General features: G+C 47.0%; 1 protein-coding gene across 2 annotated transcripts in view; it reads left to right on the top strand.

The window, feature by feature from the left end:
* The window catches only part of PIEZO2 (piezo type mechanosensitive ion channel component 2), a 243,321-nt gene extending 231,066 nt beyond the window's left edge, over positions 1 to 12,255 (top strand). For both annotated transcript variants that reach the window (XM_061130738.1, XM_061130739.1), the window contains 8 exons: positions 451 to 598; positions 2,034 to 2,222; positions 2,512 to 2,604; positions 4,026 to 4,198; positions 6,382 to 6,510; positions 7,875 to 7,954; positions 8,974 to 9,157; positions 10,518 to 12,255. In XM_061130738.1, coding sequence (XP_060986721.1) covers positions 451 to 598; positions 2,034 to 2,222; positions 2,512 to 2,604; positions 4,026 to 4,198; positions 6,382 to 6,510; positions 7,875 to 7,954; positions 8,974 to 9,157; positions 10,518 to 10,770 — 1,249 coding nt within the window. In that variant the 3' untranslated portion in view covers positions 10,771 to 12,255. The remainder of the gene's footprint in view (positions 1 to 450; positions 599 to 2,033; positions 2,223 to 2,511; positions 2,605 to 4,025; positions 4,199 to 6,381; positions 6,511 to 7,874; positions 7,955 to 8,973; positions 9,158 to 10,517) is intronic.
* Positions 12,256 to 17,654: the final 5,399 nt, after the last annotated feature.

The following is a 17,654-nucleotide window of genomic DNA, read 5'->3' as shown; positions in this document are numbered from 1 at the left end:
GGACAGAGGAACCTGGCAAGCTTCAGTCCATAGGATCGCAAAGAGTCAGACACAACTGAGCAGCTGAGCAAACAGCACACTCCCATTCACAAGAGCATCAAAAATAATAAAATACTTCAAGATAAATTTAGCTGAAGAAGTTAAAGATTTTTACAAAGAAAACTATAAGACTTAATGAAAGAAATTGAAAACACTTTCAAATGTATTTATAAAAGGAATTCCAGTTTTTTAAGACCATCAGCCAGAAAAAAAGGAAAGGCAAATACCACTCCTTAACACACTTATAATGAAAAGCAGTTGTATTCCATGTTGAATTTTTATAGTAACAGTGACCTTGAGAATTTTTCTGAGTTGTCAGGGCTGACAGTCCAGACCTCCATGAGCCTGCAAGATTGTCCGGTGATGGGGCCAGCCCACAGCTATCCTTCTAACAAGACTTGGTTTCTACAGGTTCCGCCTTGTCCCTTTCCTGACGGAGCTGAGGGCTGTGATGGACTGGGTGTGGACAGACACGACCCTGAGCCTGTCCAGCTGGATCTGTGTGGAGGACATCTATGCTCACATCTTCATCCTCAAGTGTTGGCGGGAGTCGGAAAAAGTAAGCCAATAGCAGTGCCTCAGCCGTATTTGTGTCTTTTAGATACAGGCCGGTTATAAGATTGATAGGACCTTCTGCAAGTTTTGTGGCCCGGTAAATGAGGCAGAACCCACCAGGACCTATGAACGCCCCATTGACTTTATCCTGCTGGAGTTAGGAATCTGGACCTGCCGCTGCCATAGCGAGAAGAGCCTCCAGATGATTCTTCTGGCAGATGCTTGTTGTGGTTGTTGTGAGAAGAGGTGACACGGTGCTAGACCACACAGTCAGTCTAAAATGGCTCATCTGGGAGCAGGAGGGGGTGAGATGTGCTGGAGGAAAGTGGTCCAGGTGTCTGAGACTCAGGTTCACCCTGAGTCACTCTTCGATGAGAGACAGAGGAGGCAACCTCTTTGTGCAAAGGAAATTAAAGTAAAAATATCTGCTTATTCTACTAGGTTGGATATTAAGGTTTAGATGTGGATGGAATCATGATTCCATCAATCCTAAAGGAAATCAGCCCTGAATACTCACTGGAAGGACTGATGCTGAAGCTGAAGCTCCAATACTTTGGCCATGATGCGAACAGCCGACTCACTGGAAAAGACCCTGATGCTGGGAAAGACTGAAGGCAGAAAGTGAAGAGGGCACCAGAGGATGAGATGGTTGGATGGCATCATCAACTCAGTGGACATGAACTTGGGCAAACTCTGGGAGATGGTGAAGGACAGGGAAGCCTGATGTGCTGCAGTCCATGGGGGTCGCAAAGAATCAGACATGACTTAGCGACTTAACAGTGGCATGGTTATTCAAGGAATTTTTCAAAAGTTTATCATACGTATGTAGTCCAGCCTCCAGAGTACCCGTTAAAGAACACAGGTCCTGTAGAAGCAGCATCTAAGTATGGAATAGGCGTGTAGACCCGAGCAGCCTCCACGACACATGGCGGAGCTGAGCCCTCCACTCGCCTGCAGGCTGAGCTCCGGGCTGGGGAGCCCTTGATGCAGCAGATGGAGGTGATTCCAGCTTGGACAGTGTGGTCCTGGCAACATGTGTCACGAACGAAGTTAAAATGTTTTCCACCCGCCAAAGGAGGGGAGGAGCCCCTTGAAAGGCACAGTTTCGAATATTCAGGAATTTAAAGTAAAATGTCTTTCTCCCACCTGATCCTTTAAAACCAGAGGTTTATTCAGCAGAAGCTTTGGTCCCTTGGTCCACAGGTCTGCCTCCAGCAAACCCAGAGTCCTTTTAAGGAAAACACCACTCAGACCCCAGTGGACCCCATTGGGGTCACAGAGCAGGCTCCTCACAGCCCAGCATCACTGCCTCCCTTGTTCCAGGGCTGGGTCTGGATGCATTCTGAACAGATTCAGGACTCAGTCCTGGGCAGAGTTTGGGGTCATAGTGCCCGCCCTTCCTGGGGACACCACCTGAGTGTGCCACCTTCCCGTTGCAGAGGTACCCGCAGCCCCGGGGGCAGAAGAAGAAGAAGGTGGTCAAGTACGGGATGGGGGGCATGATCATCGTGCTGCTCATCTGCATCGTCTGGTTCCCGCTGCTCTTCATGTCTCTGGTCAAATCTGTCGCCGGGGTCATCAACCAGCCCCTGGACGTGTCAGTCACAATCACCCTGGGCGGGTACCAGGTAACCATGCCCCACTCCGGGTCTCCAATCCCCCGCCCCACTGTGGGTCCTTACACAGCATGGCCCTCTCCCTGACCACCACCCGGATGACTTACTGAGGTTCGGTGGACCCCCATCTCCTGTCTGAATATTGATAGTTCTGCAAATATGTGAGCTAAGGTGCAGGAGACAGGGAAGAGAGAGCTCTGCACTGGCTGTGGGTAATACACAGTCTAATATTGTTCTCAGAACCCAGGATGCACAGAAGGAATTTCAAATATTAACTGTCCCATGTGTCTTTGTTTTCCAGCCTATTTTCACAATGAGTGCCCAGCAAAGCCAGCTGAAAGTTATGGACCAGACAATGTTTAGTAAATTCACTAAAGCTTTTACTAAGGACACTGTAAGTAGATGCATGGAGTTGGTCTCTGTGAACAGTGGTCACCTTGGCCAGCTGGCTGTCGTCACCTTACTCACCACTTGGCCACGACCTGAGCTGGAGGGCAGGACTTCCTACGGATGATCAGTTGTTACACTGTTAAACTGGCCACTGGCCACTTTGATCACCTAAAATGTTGTGTCTGTATTATTGGACATAAGTGATAATAAACATAATTCTAATTCAGAGAATCTTCATGTTAAGCACAACAGGTGCTGATCCTTTTAAAATCTCTGAAGTTTTAAAATCGTGGTAGAAATTTATCCCTTTGACTGGGAGGTCTCTTGCAGGAGTCTATCCTAAGAAAGTCATTCAGGATATGGGAGAAGCCCCAGGCAGGTGCCTGCTTGTGACAACATCCTCCACATTCATAAGAACTAGGCAGCTTGGGGATTCAACAAGTAGGACTGAATGAATCAATTATGGCAGATTTTCCAAGCAAATTCCTTTCTAATAAGATGATAATTATGAATATGATTTCATGGCATGAAAATTTCTCAAAATGAAAGATTTAAAAGGATGCCATTATTTTAAAATTGATTTTAAAAATTAAGACATGCATCCTTAACTGTATAGAACGGGAATCAAGTTCTGGTGGTGGAATTGTGGCTGATGTCATCCTTCTCTCTGCATTCCATGCTTTAAATAATATGACAGCATGACTCTTCATGGTTGAAATCATCTTTACAAATGATACTTTTCATTTAAGTACAGTGATTAGGAAAACAGATGCTTTTCTCCATTGTAAAATGATTGGCCTGTAATGCCCACTGTCAGCGCTAGTCTTGAGGAATACACAGCTGTGAGGAAGGGCCCAGATGTCCAGGGTGGATTAAATTTGTCTCTCTTATGAGAGGAATGTTCCCCAATAGTTGATACATTTCTTTTTTTAGTGGGAAGGAAAAGATAACACTAAATCATCTGGTTTTTCTGTACTGTTTGATTGGAGTGATTCCATGGCCTTGTGGGGAGGGGGCCTTCCCAGGTGGCACTAGTGGTAAAGAACCCCCCGCCCACAACAATGCAGGACATGTAAGAGACATGGGTTCAATCACTGGATCAGGAAGATCCCCTGGAGGAGGGCATGGCAACCCACTCCAGTATTCTTGCCTGGAGAACCCATGGACAGAGGGGGCTGGCAGGCTACAGTCCATAGGGTTGCAGAGTTGGGCACAACTGAATCTGCCCAGCACCCATGCCCATGGAGTAGCAGCACCACCACTGGGGTCTGGTGATGTGACTAGAGCTCTTAGCGCCAGAACACACCAGGCACCCCATTGGGACGAAAATCCCTCTGCAAAGCCAGATACAGGGAAGGGTAGTCACCTTCTTGCATGTCCTCGGGGGTGTGGTCTATTTATGCAGCTGTGTTTGTGTGCATACAGGGTGCTATGCAATTTCTGGAAAATTATGAAAAAGAAGACATAACAGTCGCAGAACTGGAAGGAAACTCAAATTCTTTATGGACCATCAGCCCTCCCAGTAAGCAGAAAATGATACACGAACTCAAGGACCCCAATAGTAGCTTCTCTGTTGTTTTTTCATGGAGTATTCAGAGGTAGTTACTGGATTTCCGTGCATAATTTCCCCCTTTTCCCCAACCTGAACTTGGGGTGGGGGTGGGGGGCGTGGAAGGTTAGAAACCTCAGATTAACGTGGATCTGGGTTCATGTTACTTCTTGGGTAATATCCATTCAATGCCACAGCTAATGTTTTTGTGTGTTATTAAACAGTGATTTGCCTGAGACTCATTGGCCCAGCAAGAACGTCTCAATTTTCCTTTTTCTACTAACTTTAGCTCTAAAGCCACTGACAATGAGGTCTGTGAGCAAAAGAGAGAGGTGGAGAGAAAATAAATAGAGTCATGACTCATAAAATGAAACCGAGTTGGGGGATGCGTGAGATTTCCCTGAGCTTGGGGTTTGGTCTCATAACACAGGACCTGTAGCCCCTGGAACCCCGAGTCTCCCTTGCCGCCCCAAGCGCTGGGCAGCCCCTGTGGCTCTTCTCTCCAAGCCTGAGCTGGGGGAGCCCCTTGGGCAGGCCCAGAGTGGGAGAGCAGGAGTATTCCTACCCTACCCCCCAACATGAGCCTCTGGCCAGCCTGTGGCCACCACATCACTTATCTCAGGAAAAGTTCTCACATCCAAAGCCCAATGTGTCCGTGGGGCTGTTTGAGGGCCTGACCCAGCAGCTTGGCTGATGAGCTTTGTTTCTCTCAGGACTCCAGGCAGGCGTGGAGTAGGCTTGTTGGGTGCACAATACTAGCTTCTTGGCTGGAATTAAGAGAGAACCATGATAGGTAAAGAAGAAAGCCTTCTGGAATCTGAATTCAGAGGGAAATAGTAAAGAAGGATTTTGGAGAGGGCTGCTGACACTTTAAAGACCTCCTTCTTTAATCTTATTTTCTCCTTTTAAATGTCCCAAACTCCCCACATGGAATTCAGTGTTGGCAAAAATGCACTTCTTAGCCCTTCCTTTGAAGAGCCACCCCCCAAAATTAAAAACCAATTTCTGATTGAACATTCTGTTTTTAATTGAGATAATGGACATGTGGCATTGTTCTAGTTGCAAGGGAGCAACATGGTGATTTGATATTTATGTACTTTTCAAAATGGGCACCACAGTGTCTAATGAACACTCACCACATGGTTACCAACCATTTTCTCCTGTGATGAGAACTTTTAAGATCTACCCTTAGCAACTTTCAAATATGCAGTGGTGTTTTATTAAAAATAGTCACCATGCTATTTATTACCTAACCAGGACTTAATTATAACTGAAAATTCATTCCCTTTACCTTCCTTTCATTCCTGAAATGAAATAATCCATTTCATTCACCACCACCACCATCTCTGGGAACCACCAATTCGTTCTCTGTATCTATGAGTTCAGGTTTTGTGGTTTTATTTCTAGATTCCACATACAAATGAGATTATACAGTATTTGTCTTTATCTGACTTATTTCACTTAGCCTAATGCCATCAAGGTTCATCTATGTTGTCACAAAGAGTAAGATTTCATTCTTTTTATTCCTGAATAATATTCCATCATGTGTATGTGTCATATCTTCTTTATTCATTTATCTGGACGCATGCGTTGCTTCTGTGTTTTGACTATTGTAAATGCTGCAGTGAACATGGTGGTGCAGATATGTTTTCAAGTTAGTGTTTTCATTTGCTTTGGAAAAATACCCAGAAGTGGGATTGCTCCTATAGTAGTTCTATTTTTAGTTTTTTGAGGAATCACCAAACTGTTTCCCACAGTGGCTACACCAGTTTCCATTCCCACCAACAGTGCAAAAGTGTTCCCTTCTCCCCACATCCTCACCAAAACTTGCTGTCTCTTGTCTCTTTAGCGATGGCCATCATGGCCATTCTGATAGATGTGAGGTGACATCTCATTGTGAATATTCTGTTTAAAGTCTGGATTCTGTGAGTCCTCATGGAGACTAACATCGCTGGGCTAATATAAAGTGCCTCAGAGCCCTATTAGATGCTCAGGTCCCTGTCTCTTTGGGTCCCCACACTCTTCCTCCTCACCTGTGGTCTGTGTTGAAGGTGCTTGTAGCCTCCTTGGCTGTCTGAGAGGCTGGATGCCCAGCTGAGGTGAACAGAGAGGTGGGGGTTGACAGCTGTGGACCCAATGAAACTTGGTGAGAGGAGTGTTTCAGGAGTTTTAATCTCACCTGCAGATTTGTGAATAACCACTGACCTTGACCTCTTCTTTTTTCTTTCACAGAAACATGAGTCTGGGTGCAAAAGCAGAAATAGCAACAGATAAACTTTCTTTCCCTCTTAAAAACACGACACGAGAGAATATTGCTAAAATGATAGCCGGCGGCGACACAGAAAGTTCCAGGACGCCTGTGTGAGTTGGTCATCGTTGTTAACACAGTGACAGTAGGCGTGTGTGTCTGGTGCAGAGTCTCCTCTGCAAACACGGGTGGGCAAGAAACTCAACCTGCTCACTCGGGTGACTTGAGTGAGCCTGTGCTGAGAACCCCCGACGGGCTGCATCAAAGCCCCACCTGCTCTCTGCCCACTCCCTGCCCCCCGCGAGTCTGGGGAGGACAGAACTCTTCTCCAGGTGACAGACCTTGCTCCCACCTGGCGTAATCACCAAGGAGAGACCTCTGGAGACCCTTTTCTACCATCACCCCTGCTTCTGGGGCACTGAATGCCTGGCTAATGGAGGGGAGTGAGGAGAAGGCAAGGGGGCAGAAGGAAATTTGAGGGGGAGAAGTTATATCTTTATATATTCTCCTGTCACATAACACTGCACTCCAAACACCTAAGCTGTGATGTTAGAGTCTCATGTCAGAACCAGCAGGAGCAAACAACTGCTGCTGATCCCAAACTGCCCAGTGCCCAGCTCCATCCCGTCTGTCCCCCTTTGTCTGCCCCAACCCATGTCAAAGCACTGAGGGTGAGAACCACCACCATGCAACCCTCAGACATGATTCTGAAAGGACCCCATGTCAGACACTGAACACCAAGGGCCCCTGAGAACCGTCAGGCTCTCCCCATTGCTTCCCAGATGAGAAAGCAACCTAGAGAGATGGAGCAGCTGTGGGCTGAGGGCTCGGGTTCCAGTCCTCTGTTCCCTACACCCGCATCCTCATATCAGCTGGAGCAGCCCATTCTGCTATACGGAATTTTGAAATCCTGAAAATTAAAATTGGAAGAGTGGGCGGATCTTAGCAAGAAAGATAGCCCCTTGCTTCAGAAAAGTCACAGGTGTGGAAAAATCTGTGTAGCCATTTTTAAGCCATTAACTAGCTTGGTACAAAGGTGGCCTGAACATCTGGTTAGAACCTGGTGAATTTATTCAGATTTGGAGACTTTTGATTTTAATGGACACTACGTGTATTTACATTATGTAAAATACACATACACTATGATGACTGAACATTGCATAATTATAGGAAGACTCTCACCATTATTTGTTTGAAATGAGGTTGAAAGTAGCAAAAAAAAAAAAATCATCATCCATGGTGATGCAGTGGTAAAGAATCTGTCTGCCAATGCAGAAGACTCAGGAGATGTAGGTTTGATTCCTGGGTCAGGAAGATTCCCTGGAGAAGGAAATGGCAACCCACTCCAGTATTCTTGCCTGGAAAATCCCATGGACAGAGGTGTCTGGTGGGTTATGGTCCATGGGGTCAAAGCAACTGAGCACGCAAAACAGCTAGAACTTAATTACTTCTTTTTTTTTTTCTTCTTAATTCCCAGGACCATAGAAAGGATTTACCCGTACTATGTGAAAGCACCCAGTGACTCTAACTCCAAACCCATAAAGCAGCTCTTATCTGGTAAGAATGAGGAGGAATCACTTCAGAATGGTTCTTAATCTTTTCTTTCAATCAACGTCTATAGTTCACCCTTTCAGCCTCTATCAAGCTCCTTGCCAGGTTTCTTTCTCATGTGACATGGTTCACAAGACGCCTAAGGCTCCAGGCTGTGTCCACCAGCAAGAAGGGATCACTCACCCACCCAGGGCATGTTCCTCTTCCTTTCTTCATCAATATAGAACTTGATTGACTGAAATCCATGTTGAGTGACAGGTTAACTGATTTATCAGAACCTATTTACTTGCTTCTATTAGCAAACACATCTTTGGCAGAAAATTGCCTCCTACAGTGTTAATGCCAAAGGCCCCATGATAAAAACAATAAAAAGATGGCAGGAAATGAACGTGATTCAGCCCAAGGGTGACTGAGTGCCAGTAGTCGGGCTCCATCTATTAAAGTTCTCACCCAGCAAAACTCAGCTCAGAGGTCACTTCCTCTGGGAAGCCGACCAGAAGCGGTCTCCCCAGGCTCACAGACCTTGTTGGTACAGGTGCTGTGGTGGTTGCCACATGCCCATAAACTGTACTTGTGGAGGTGGCCTTTCCCACTGGACCAGGCTGCATGCGACTGGGTGATCCCTGAGCACCTCCTGGAGCACCTTCTTCCTGGAAGATGCTCAATAAACAGGGCTAACAGGAAGGAGTCCATCAATTCCATCACAAGTCAGTTATTGCGGTTTTTAAATGTCTGGTTAGTTGTTGGGACTTGTCAGCAAAGATGTTCCAGTAATGGGGTTCCCTTCTCCCTGTGATGTGGTTGCCGTCTCATGTAGCAGCAGGACTGGCCTCTTGGAGAAAAAGAGAGACCCTCCCCCACCAGGCCCACCACTCCTTTTCCTCACAGAGTCAACATGCCCCTGTGCACTCATCCTGGGACCCAGCGCCATGTGTACCAACCATCTTGTGCTATCCCGGAACTGCTGTGTGCCTTAAATCCTTAAGCATTCCTGCTGACCAGATTTCATGTTTCTCCTTCTCCAGAAAATAATTTCATGAACATCACGATCATTTTGTCCAGAGACAATTCAACTAACTCAAACAGTGAGTGGTGGGTTCTCAACTTGACTGGGAACAGAATCTACAACCAGGAAGCGCAGGCCCTGGAGCTGGTGGTCTTCAATGACAAGGTCAGCCCCCCCAGCCTGGGGTTCCTGGCCGGCTACGGGTAAGGAGCCGTTTTGCAATCGATGGTCATGACAGGGCCGCTTCTGCACCACACCAAGCTGAGGACGGACGTCTTTTATCTTCCTAGAATTCTCAGATTCTATATCTGTGTTATTAGAATTCACAGATCCTTGGCTCTTCATATTATATTTTTAAAATTTTATTGAAGTATAGTTGATTTACAGTGTTGTGTTAATAGCTACTGTACAGCAAACTGACTTAGTTATACAGGTATATGTATTTCTTTTTCATATTCTTTTCCATTATGGTTTGTCACAGGGAACTTTGTTTTAAAAAATGAGGAACCAGAGTCCCAGAGAAGTAAAAAATGCCTTGGGTAGTCCTTCCACCAAACACAGGACCTGAAGCCATATTTGTCGTATCTCCAGCTTTTTAACTATTCCTTCCTGCTACCACACAGTTCGGTGCAATTTGGGGTTTAATCTAGAAATTGGGATTGAGTTCTCTCTTTTCTGCTGATGTTGCCTTCTGACCTTAGCAGATGAGAGTCAGTCGGAAATCAATTTGGGACGTGCCTGATGTTACCACTTCTCCCCCTTCTGATGCTTCAGTCCTCTAACAGGCACCCCTGACAGGACACTAAGGTTTTCCACTTCCTAGAAAGAGCCTCTTAAAAAATCAGTGTCTCTTAGGAATTTTATTATAAACACGAATCTCTGTGAAAGGCAGGGAAAAGTTCTCGATACAGAAAGTGTGTATGATACAATTGCATTTCTACCACATATATTATGTAGCTTCCTCAGCTGGCTCAGTGGTAAAGAATCTCCTTGCCAAGAGACACTGGTTCGACCCCTTGGTGGGGAAGATCCCCTGGAGAAGGAAATGGCAACCCACTCCAGTATTCTTGCCTGGAGAATCCCATGGACAGAGGAGCCTGGAGGGCTATAGTCCATAGGGTCTCAGCGAGTTGGATACAACTGAGCACTCATGCACACTATGTAGCTTATGCATATAACATATGCAGTAAAACCACCAGAAGTTCATACGTGAAACTATTAACACTGCTTATTTCCAGAAGGTGAGATTTCAAAGGACTTTCATTTTTCAAGTCCAACAATTCTATAATGTGTAATTTTAGAAAAGAGAGAGAGAAAGCATGCATTACCTTTTTCATTAGCAAAAAAGTCAATGTTTTCACCAAAGTGGAATAATTTAAGCTTTGGTAAGTCTATCACATCCTCTGTGGCATTTGAGGGAAAGTGTTATCATGTTTTCTCGTGTGTGTGTGTGTTTCTATTAACCATATTTAAAGAGTCGGACACAACTGAGTGACTGAATTGAACTGAACTGAACTGCTAGATACTGTTTCTACCTCTTTTTCTTCATCTTTTTTCCCCTAGTATCATGGGCCTGTACGCTTCCGTGGTGCTGGTGATCGGGAAGTTTGTCCGGGAATTCTTCAGCGGGATTTCTCACTCCATCATGTTTGAAGAACTTCCCAACGTGGATCGGATTCTGAAGTTGTGCACAGACATTTTTTTAGTCCGGGAGACGGGGGAGCTGGAGCTGGAGGAGGATCTCTATGCCAAATTAATATTCCTGTACCGGTCACCAGAAACCATGATCAAATGGACCAGGGAGAAAACAAACTGACACCCTGGCCACAGACCACGAGCCGAGTTAACGTGGGGATTTTCCAAAGAAAGGAAGAAAAGCACAATCTTGTCCTGCGAGCTAAGCATTTCCAGTTCGGCGGAAACAGTCTCTGTGCTGACGGGAGCAGAAGGGCTGGGCTCCCTTTTGCCCCCAGAGCTACGAGCCAAGGCGCTGTTGAAACATCCTTCGTGTTAATTCCGTTCCTCTGAAGTCGGGGCTGCTCGCCTGTGGCCGTCCACGGTGCCTCGCGTCCTGATTGACTGTGTGGAGGAGTTGTTGACAGGTCTGGTCCTCAGAGACACAGAACAGCAGGAGGAGGAAGGAGAGACCTTCTCCTGGGTGGACGGTGCCCTCCTGGAGATACCCGGTCATCGCAACGCCATGCCCGGCGCTCGGCTGCCAAGGGGACGCTGCTGTGGGGAGGGGCCAGGGGCCTGCACCCCAAATATGCAGCAGAGTGGGGGCTGAAACCCCTACATACACTTCTAGGGGGAAAGAGGGAAGGGCCGGTGACCTATGGTGACGCCAGTGGAAGGATAAGCCTCATTCTAAGCAAAAAGATAACCTTAGTGACACTTACTGCCTTACCTTAACTGAAGAGTAATACGAAATCTTTCCATTCAACACCAGTGACTTCTCAGGAAAAAAAAAAAAAAAGCAGCAAAACAAAGACATGGATGCAGTGTTGCCGAGGCCCAGCTGGTGGCTCTTCTGGTTCCAGACAGTTCCTGCTCCCCTGAAATCCCGACCCAGGAGACAGACAGAGATGCCATCCGGTGGAGGTGGGGTCCTTGGACACTGTAACCTTTGCTGACTGAGGTCTGAGCTCCCCTCTGCCCCCCCAACCCCCACGCTTCCTCCCATTTCCATGACTCACAGCAGTGGTTTTTCCAGTATGTGACGTTTTTTTCCCTGTTTTTCAGGTCTCTCAACGAGTTTACATATTCCAATTCACATTTTTACATCTGAGACGGGTTTTTTTAAGTTCATAATTATGAAAGAAATATGTATATTGAGCTTGGGGAAATAAACAAACGGCCTTTTCTTAAATTATTATTATGGGTCATACAACGTCTTCATGAAATAACAATGTAGCATGAAAAATTGATGATTGACATGTAGTTTTCATTCCATATTAAAGGACAGTTTCTGAGAAGAATCATTGAATGGACTAGAATATGTCCCAAATAATTGACCCTCTGTAGTTTGGGTTCGGGACTGATTGAGAATAAAGCACATCCTGCAATGTCACTTTAAGAATACTCTTCCTTCTGCCTTGTTGCATGAAATAGGAGAAGCGACTCTTCTGTACTGTGTGCCCAGAGCTAAGAACCCACTTCTGGTGGGTTGGCTGTATTGTCGGTTTTCTCATGTGTGTGCTCAAGGGGATTAATAAAAGCAGAAACGACTGGTAAAAAATAACCTTCCCAGGAGGAAACCATTACAGTGAATACAGAGCTTTTAAAACATATCAGAGTTCAAACGATGCCCAGTGTCTTCTGGAAAATCAGTGCAGACCTGCACCTCAGCTGTGAATGCCTGGAACCTCCCGGACCACTTAGGGTAAATGCTTGTCGTCATAGCAATAAATTTCAAGCACTCAGCGACCCCCTCAGCCTGCCTGCACGTTCCTGGTTGTGAATTCTTTCTTTTAAAGATGTCAGCGGGGGATCTGGAGAGAGCATACAGCACATTTAGGGAGGAGGGGAGAGGGACTCTGTCTAACAGGCACAGAGGTCAAGGACGCAGGGATGGAAGACAAGTCCCATTGTTCAAGAAAGATCCTCGGGTGTGGAGGAGGGAGGACACAGAGATGTAGAAAGCCCCATCCTGCCTGTGTTGGAGGTGGACTCACCCAGAGAAGGAGGTGGCTGGCTGGGACCCCAGCCCAGCCTGTCACCACCCCATTCAGCTGACTTCTCTGGCAACAAGAAGGAGTCAACAGGCTGTAACCAGCCACATCCTCAGCCACAAATGAGCACCAGGCCCTGCCCGGAGGATGATGGACGGGTGTCCCTTAGAATGTGTTCTCTGGAGACATCTTTGAGAGGGGCGTCCCCCAGGACCTGGGTAGTGGCCCTCCTGGCCAGTGAAGAGGGAGAACCAGGCAGAGCGCCATGAGGCTGGCCCCGGCTCTGGGGGCGCTGGTGAACTGGTCCCCAGTGAAGGCCCAACATCTGGATGCTTTATTCACAATTGCCAAAATCTCCGAAGCAGCCGAGGTGCCCTTTGGTAGATGGTCGGATAAATACACTGAAGGACACACCCTCCCCAGCCTGGTTGAGAGAGGTGCTCTAGAGATGCACGCAGAGCTGAGTGGTCCTGATTCCAGGGGGAAGACTCCCCGTAAACGTGAACCCTGCTGGCCCTCTGGCCAAGCTGGCATCTACCCTGTCTGGATCCAAAACTTCATCCACCCACCCCCACCACAGGATGCCTGTCCCCAGGCGTCAAAAGCAACTGAGAGATGAAAGCTCTGAGAAGGAAGGTCCATGTCTGCATCCCTCAGGTTCCCTTCCTGAGCACTTAGACTTTCTCAGGTGCTGGTCAAATGCCTGATGGGAAACCTAGGTCAAACTTATGGAGAAAAGTGAAGAATTTTTGCAGCCTTATAAAACTGATGGCTGATACAGACATCTCTAGGCTGGGAACCAAGTTGTAACTAACCACTGGAAACGTCTGGGCATCCTTAGGAGTAAATGGTAATAAGAGTGGTGTAGCTGGGGGCCCCAAACCTGGGCTCTACCCTAGAGGGGGCGGTGAGTCCTCCCTGAGTCTGGGCTCAGTAACACCAAGGAGGCTCTCAGATCTCAGGTGAAATCACACCCCCGCCACCCCACACCCACTGGATTAGACCAGAAATTATTTCGTAAAAAAAAAAAATAAACTATATTTGCATTAGAGAGAAGCCCAAAAGGAGCAGCCCTAAGGGAGGGAGTGTGTTGCCTTGAACTTCTGCGATGGGTGGATGGTGTCTGGAGGCCAGACAAGTGCAAAAAGGAGAAGGGAGGGCCTAGGGGGTGCGTGGGTCACGGGGACAGACACATTTGGGATGGAGCCCGGAACACCTGGACTGACCTGACGCCTGCACTGCTGGGCCTGCCCCAAAGTGCCCGCAGGACCCAGGCCCTCACTCCTTCCCAGGACACAGACCTCCAGGTAAGCAAGTGTAGACACTTAAGATCCCACCAAATAAAACTGGTTTCCATCTCCTAGCTGTTTTCTTTGATGTGTTCATCTGTTTAAATTGTTGGTACCACCTCCATCACGGTAAGCTTCTTTCAGGGAAAATCTTACATCCATCATGTTGTTCCATCTCCGTGTAGGAAGACTTTATGAGAACAGAGGTGGGTTGAGCCATGGAAAGTTCTGGGATAACTCTCTGGATCCCAGTGCCTTTGACTGGCTGGCTGACGGCTTGGCCAGGCTGTGTGCCTGCCCCTCCCCACCCCGGAGGGGCTGCCCGGAGCCTGGCCTCAGAGGCCGCCAGCGCATACACCGAGTGCGCGGGCCAGGCCCTCCTAAAACGCTAAGGATGCATCAGGGAGCCACACAGAGCTCCACTCAGTCACAAGTGATGCTGCTGGGGCACTGGGCTGATGCAAAGCAGTGAAATATTAATGAGCCTTGCAGATGGTTCATTGCTCAGCACCACCCCTGTGTCTGAAGCAGCTGATGACAAGCAGCCTCTGCCCGGTATCGCCCTTGGGGCAAGAAACCCAGAAAGCATATCAACTCCCCCCCAACCCCCAAATAAAACAAAGAATCAGAAAATATAAAAAAAAACAGCCAGAAAAAAGAGGAGAGGACCCTGTGGTGTCAGCAACTGTCCTGAAAACAAAACCCCCATGCAGAAGGGGCAGAGGGGCCCTGCAGACACCAGTCATATGGGGGGTCTGACTGGGCTGCTGCCCACACTGGGGTCCAGCCAGAGTGAGCACCAGGCTCAGGTCAGCTCTGCAGAGACACTGAGGCTGGGGGCGGGGGTGGGCCACGAGGGCCACGGGGAAGGTGCGTGGGCTTGGCGCTGCTCTGTGGGCTCCTGGTGAGAATGACCCAGGAAACAAACCACAGAAAGGGCTATCAGTCCAGCTTTTCTAGACATTGAAAGGATAAAGAGGTTACATATTATGAACAAACGTAGGCCATTTTACAACTTACACAAAATGGAAAAAATCCTTTTAAGATATGGATTGCAAAAACTGACTCCAAATAAAATTTTCTGGGGGGCCCCCGCCCCCCAGAAATGTTCTATGCTAATTAAGGAAATTGAATTCATAATTGAAAACTTTCCCAGAAAGAAAACTCCAGGCAAGATGAATTCACTTGTGAATTGTAGCAAAAATTTAAAAAGAAATACCAATCCCTACATAAAGTCTCTTAGTAGAGGAGAGAAGAATCCTCAATTCAAGGCCCATGTTATTCTAATTCCAACATCATCACAGATGATTCAAGAAAAGAAAATTAGAGAAAGACAGCCCTCACAAGCTCAGACACAGAAATCCTTAACACAATTTAGCAAATTCAATTCAGCAGCACCCTAAGAAAATTCATGATCAAGTGGGCTTAATATCAGAAAAAGTCATGGTAATTCAACATATTAGTAGAAGTTCAGGTCCAACCACTAGGTTCCCAGGGGAAGGGTCACCCTGAAGTGTCAACCTTAGCCAAGTTGTACATAAAGTAAAAAGACACAAAGCAGATGCTGCTATGTAGGCAATAATTCAAGAAATCCATGAGCCTTTCTTGGAAAAAGAGAAATTTAGTCAATAAGGGATGAGTCAAAATCATTTTATTAAAAAGGAAAATTATGGTTTAAAAGTAGTGGTGGTGAGTTCTGAACCATTTAAATATAAATTTAAGAGTAAGTTCTTTAGACTTAAAAAAAACTGAGGGATTGTGGTTAAAGAAGAAGATGTCAGTGTTACAAACATGGAAAATTAATAATGAAATCAGAAAAATATTAAGAAAAAAGGGTCCAGATGGTGCTAATTGTCCCATATTCCAGAGCAGGGAATTGACAGAAAATGTCAAAAGTTGAAACAGTTACATGTGAAAGCATAAACAATCCAATGTATTTTAAATGTGAGATCTTTTAGAAATACATCTCTTATAAATAAACACATCTGAATTTCAAAAAAATTTTTTAGCTTTCCTTCTCTCTCACTAAATTCCATGAAGATTAAGTGTCATACTTTCATTTACAAATAGTAACTAGGAGCCTGTCCTGTAGAGAATTTGTACCTGCTGGTCCCTTTCCCAGTTTGTCCAGAAGCCTGCAGTGATGGTCATGGAGGTAATGCTTGTTTCTGAAGATGAGATTGAAGAGAATTATTTCGTTCTTTGTACTTTTGGCGTTGCTGGTTGCGCTTTTTCTTAGCACTGAAAATTACATAATTTCCATGAAACAAGGAGGGAAGCAGAGCTCTTCCCCAAAGAGGGAAGCAGAGCTCCTTCCAGGGTGGAAACGCCCTCACCCTCTGTAGCCAGGCCAGCACCTGGGGGCCAGCGGGCAGCAGATGTGTGGGTGTTTCAGCCCCGGGCACTGAGCGGGTCCAGAGGAAACACCAGGAGTGCACATAGTCATGCCTCCCATCCCACCTGCCGCTGGCTGGATGACACCAGCGTCTCCTCTGCTGCTTCCTGGAGGCACCACTGTTTTCTTTTGGAAGTGAGGGATCTGAGCTGTGGAATTAAAAGCTCAGCCTAGCCTCTCCGTGAACCTCCTGGACTCTGCTGCCTGGTACATGCCAAACTACTACTCGGCTTCGCCCACTGGTGTGGAAACATCCTCCGGGTATGATTCCTGCCTGAGTCTTCCCCACCCCATCTGACTCTCCGACACCCGCCAGGCACCCAGACCAGCACTGTCCAAGGGGCTTTCTGTGGCCAGGGACACACAGGGCCACCCAGCATCTCAGATGTGACAGTGTGATCAAATAAATGAATTTTATTTCCTTTTGAGCACACTTTAACAGTTCCATGTGGCTACCGTGGGGCAGCAGGCTTGGAGGCGGGGCTGCTGCTACTGTGACATCACGTGGTGCTGGGGGATGGGGGCAGAGGGACGGTCTTGGTTCCTGACAAGGGGCAGTACCCCGTGCCTGCTCTCGTGGGGACATTGCTTATTCATCCCAGTGCTGGGGGGCTACCAGCACCTACAGGCAGCTGGCTGAACTGCAATGCCAGTAACACTCCCCAATTCCCACCGCAGATGTGGCAGGTGGTCCGGATCAAAGCTGAGAGGAGATCCTAGAGGCCCAGCTAGTCCTTGTCTACCACTCAGCTTCGGGTGTGGCTTGGGGCAGGGAGAGTAAGAGCAGGCAGACACAACAAACAGGGTTGAATGTGACTGCACTCCTGTGTTCGTCCAATCGGCTGTTTAGACAAGTGTCGCCCGTCCTGCTGTCCGTTCTCAGCAGTGACCCTGCAGCTGGTCCCCGTGGGGCGGTCCTGAAGGCGCTCCACAGCGCCACCTGGTGGTCGGGAAACTCGGGTGCTGGGCTGAGCCCTGGAGGGGAGACCTTGCTTAACAAACCTACATTATTATTATTAAAATCAGCATCTTTAGTTCACTTCTCTGAAGGCTTACTCACATTCTCATTTTACAGTGCAAGTAAGAATAGGGTAGAACATATTTGAAAATCAGTCATTATCGTAAGGTCTATAAGTGACATATAGTAAATGAGATAAAGACAAACATTCTGAAGCGCACACAAATTCAGGTGAAAAGTGCAGGAATCATAGAAATAAAGTGATGATTTGCTAGACTTTTAATCTTGCATGACCTGTGCAGCTCTACGATTGATTTTAAAAAATGTTCATAAGACACTGACAAAAAAAATGCTAAAGGCCCTCGTAAGAAGCCAGGTATTTCAGGC

This window comes from Dama dama, chromosome 27 (genome assembly GCF_033118175.1).
Source record: "Dama dama isolate Ldn47 chromosome 27, ASM3311817v1, whole genome shotgun sequence".
Lineage (NCBI taxonomy): Eukaryota > Metazoa > Chordata > Mammalia > Artiodactyla > Cervidae > Dama > Dama dama.
This window is presented reverse-complemented; position numbering and strand designations above follow the sequence as displayed.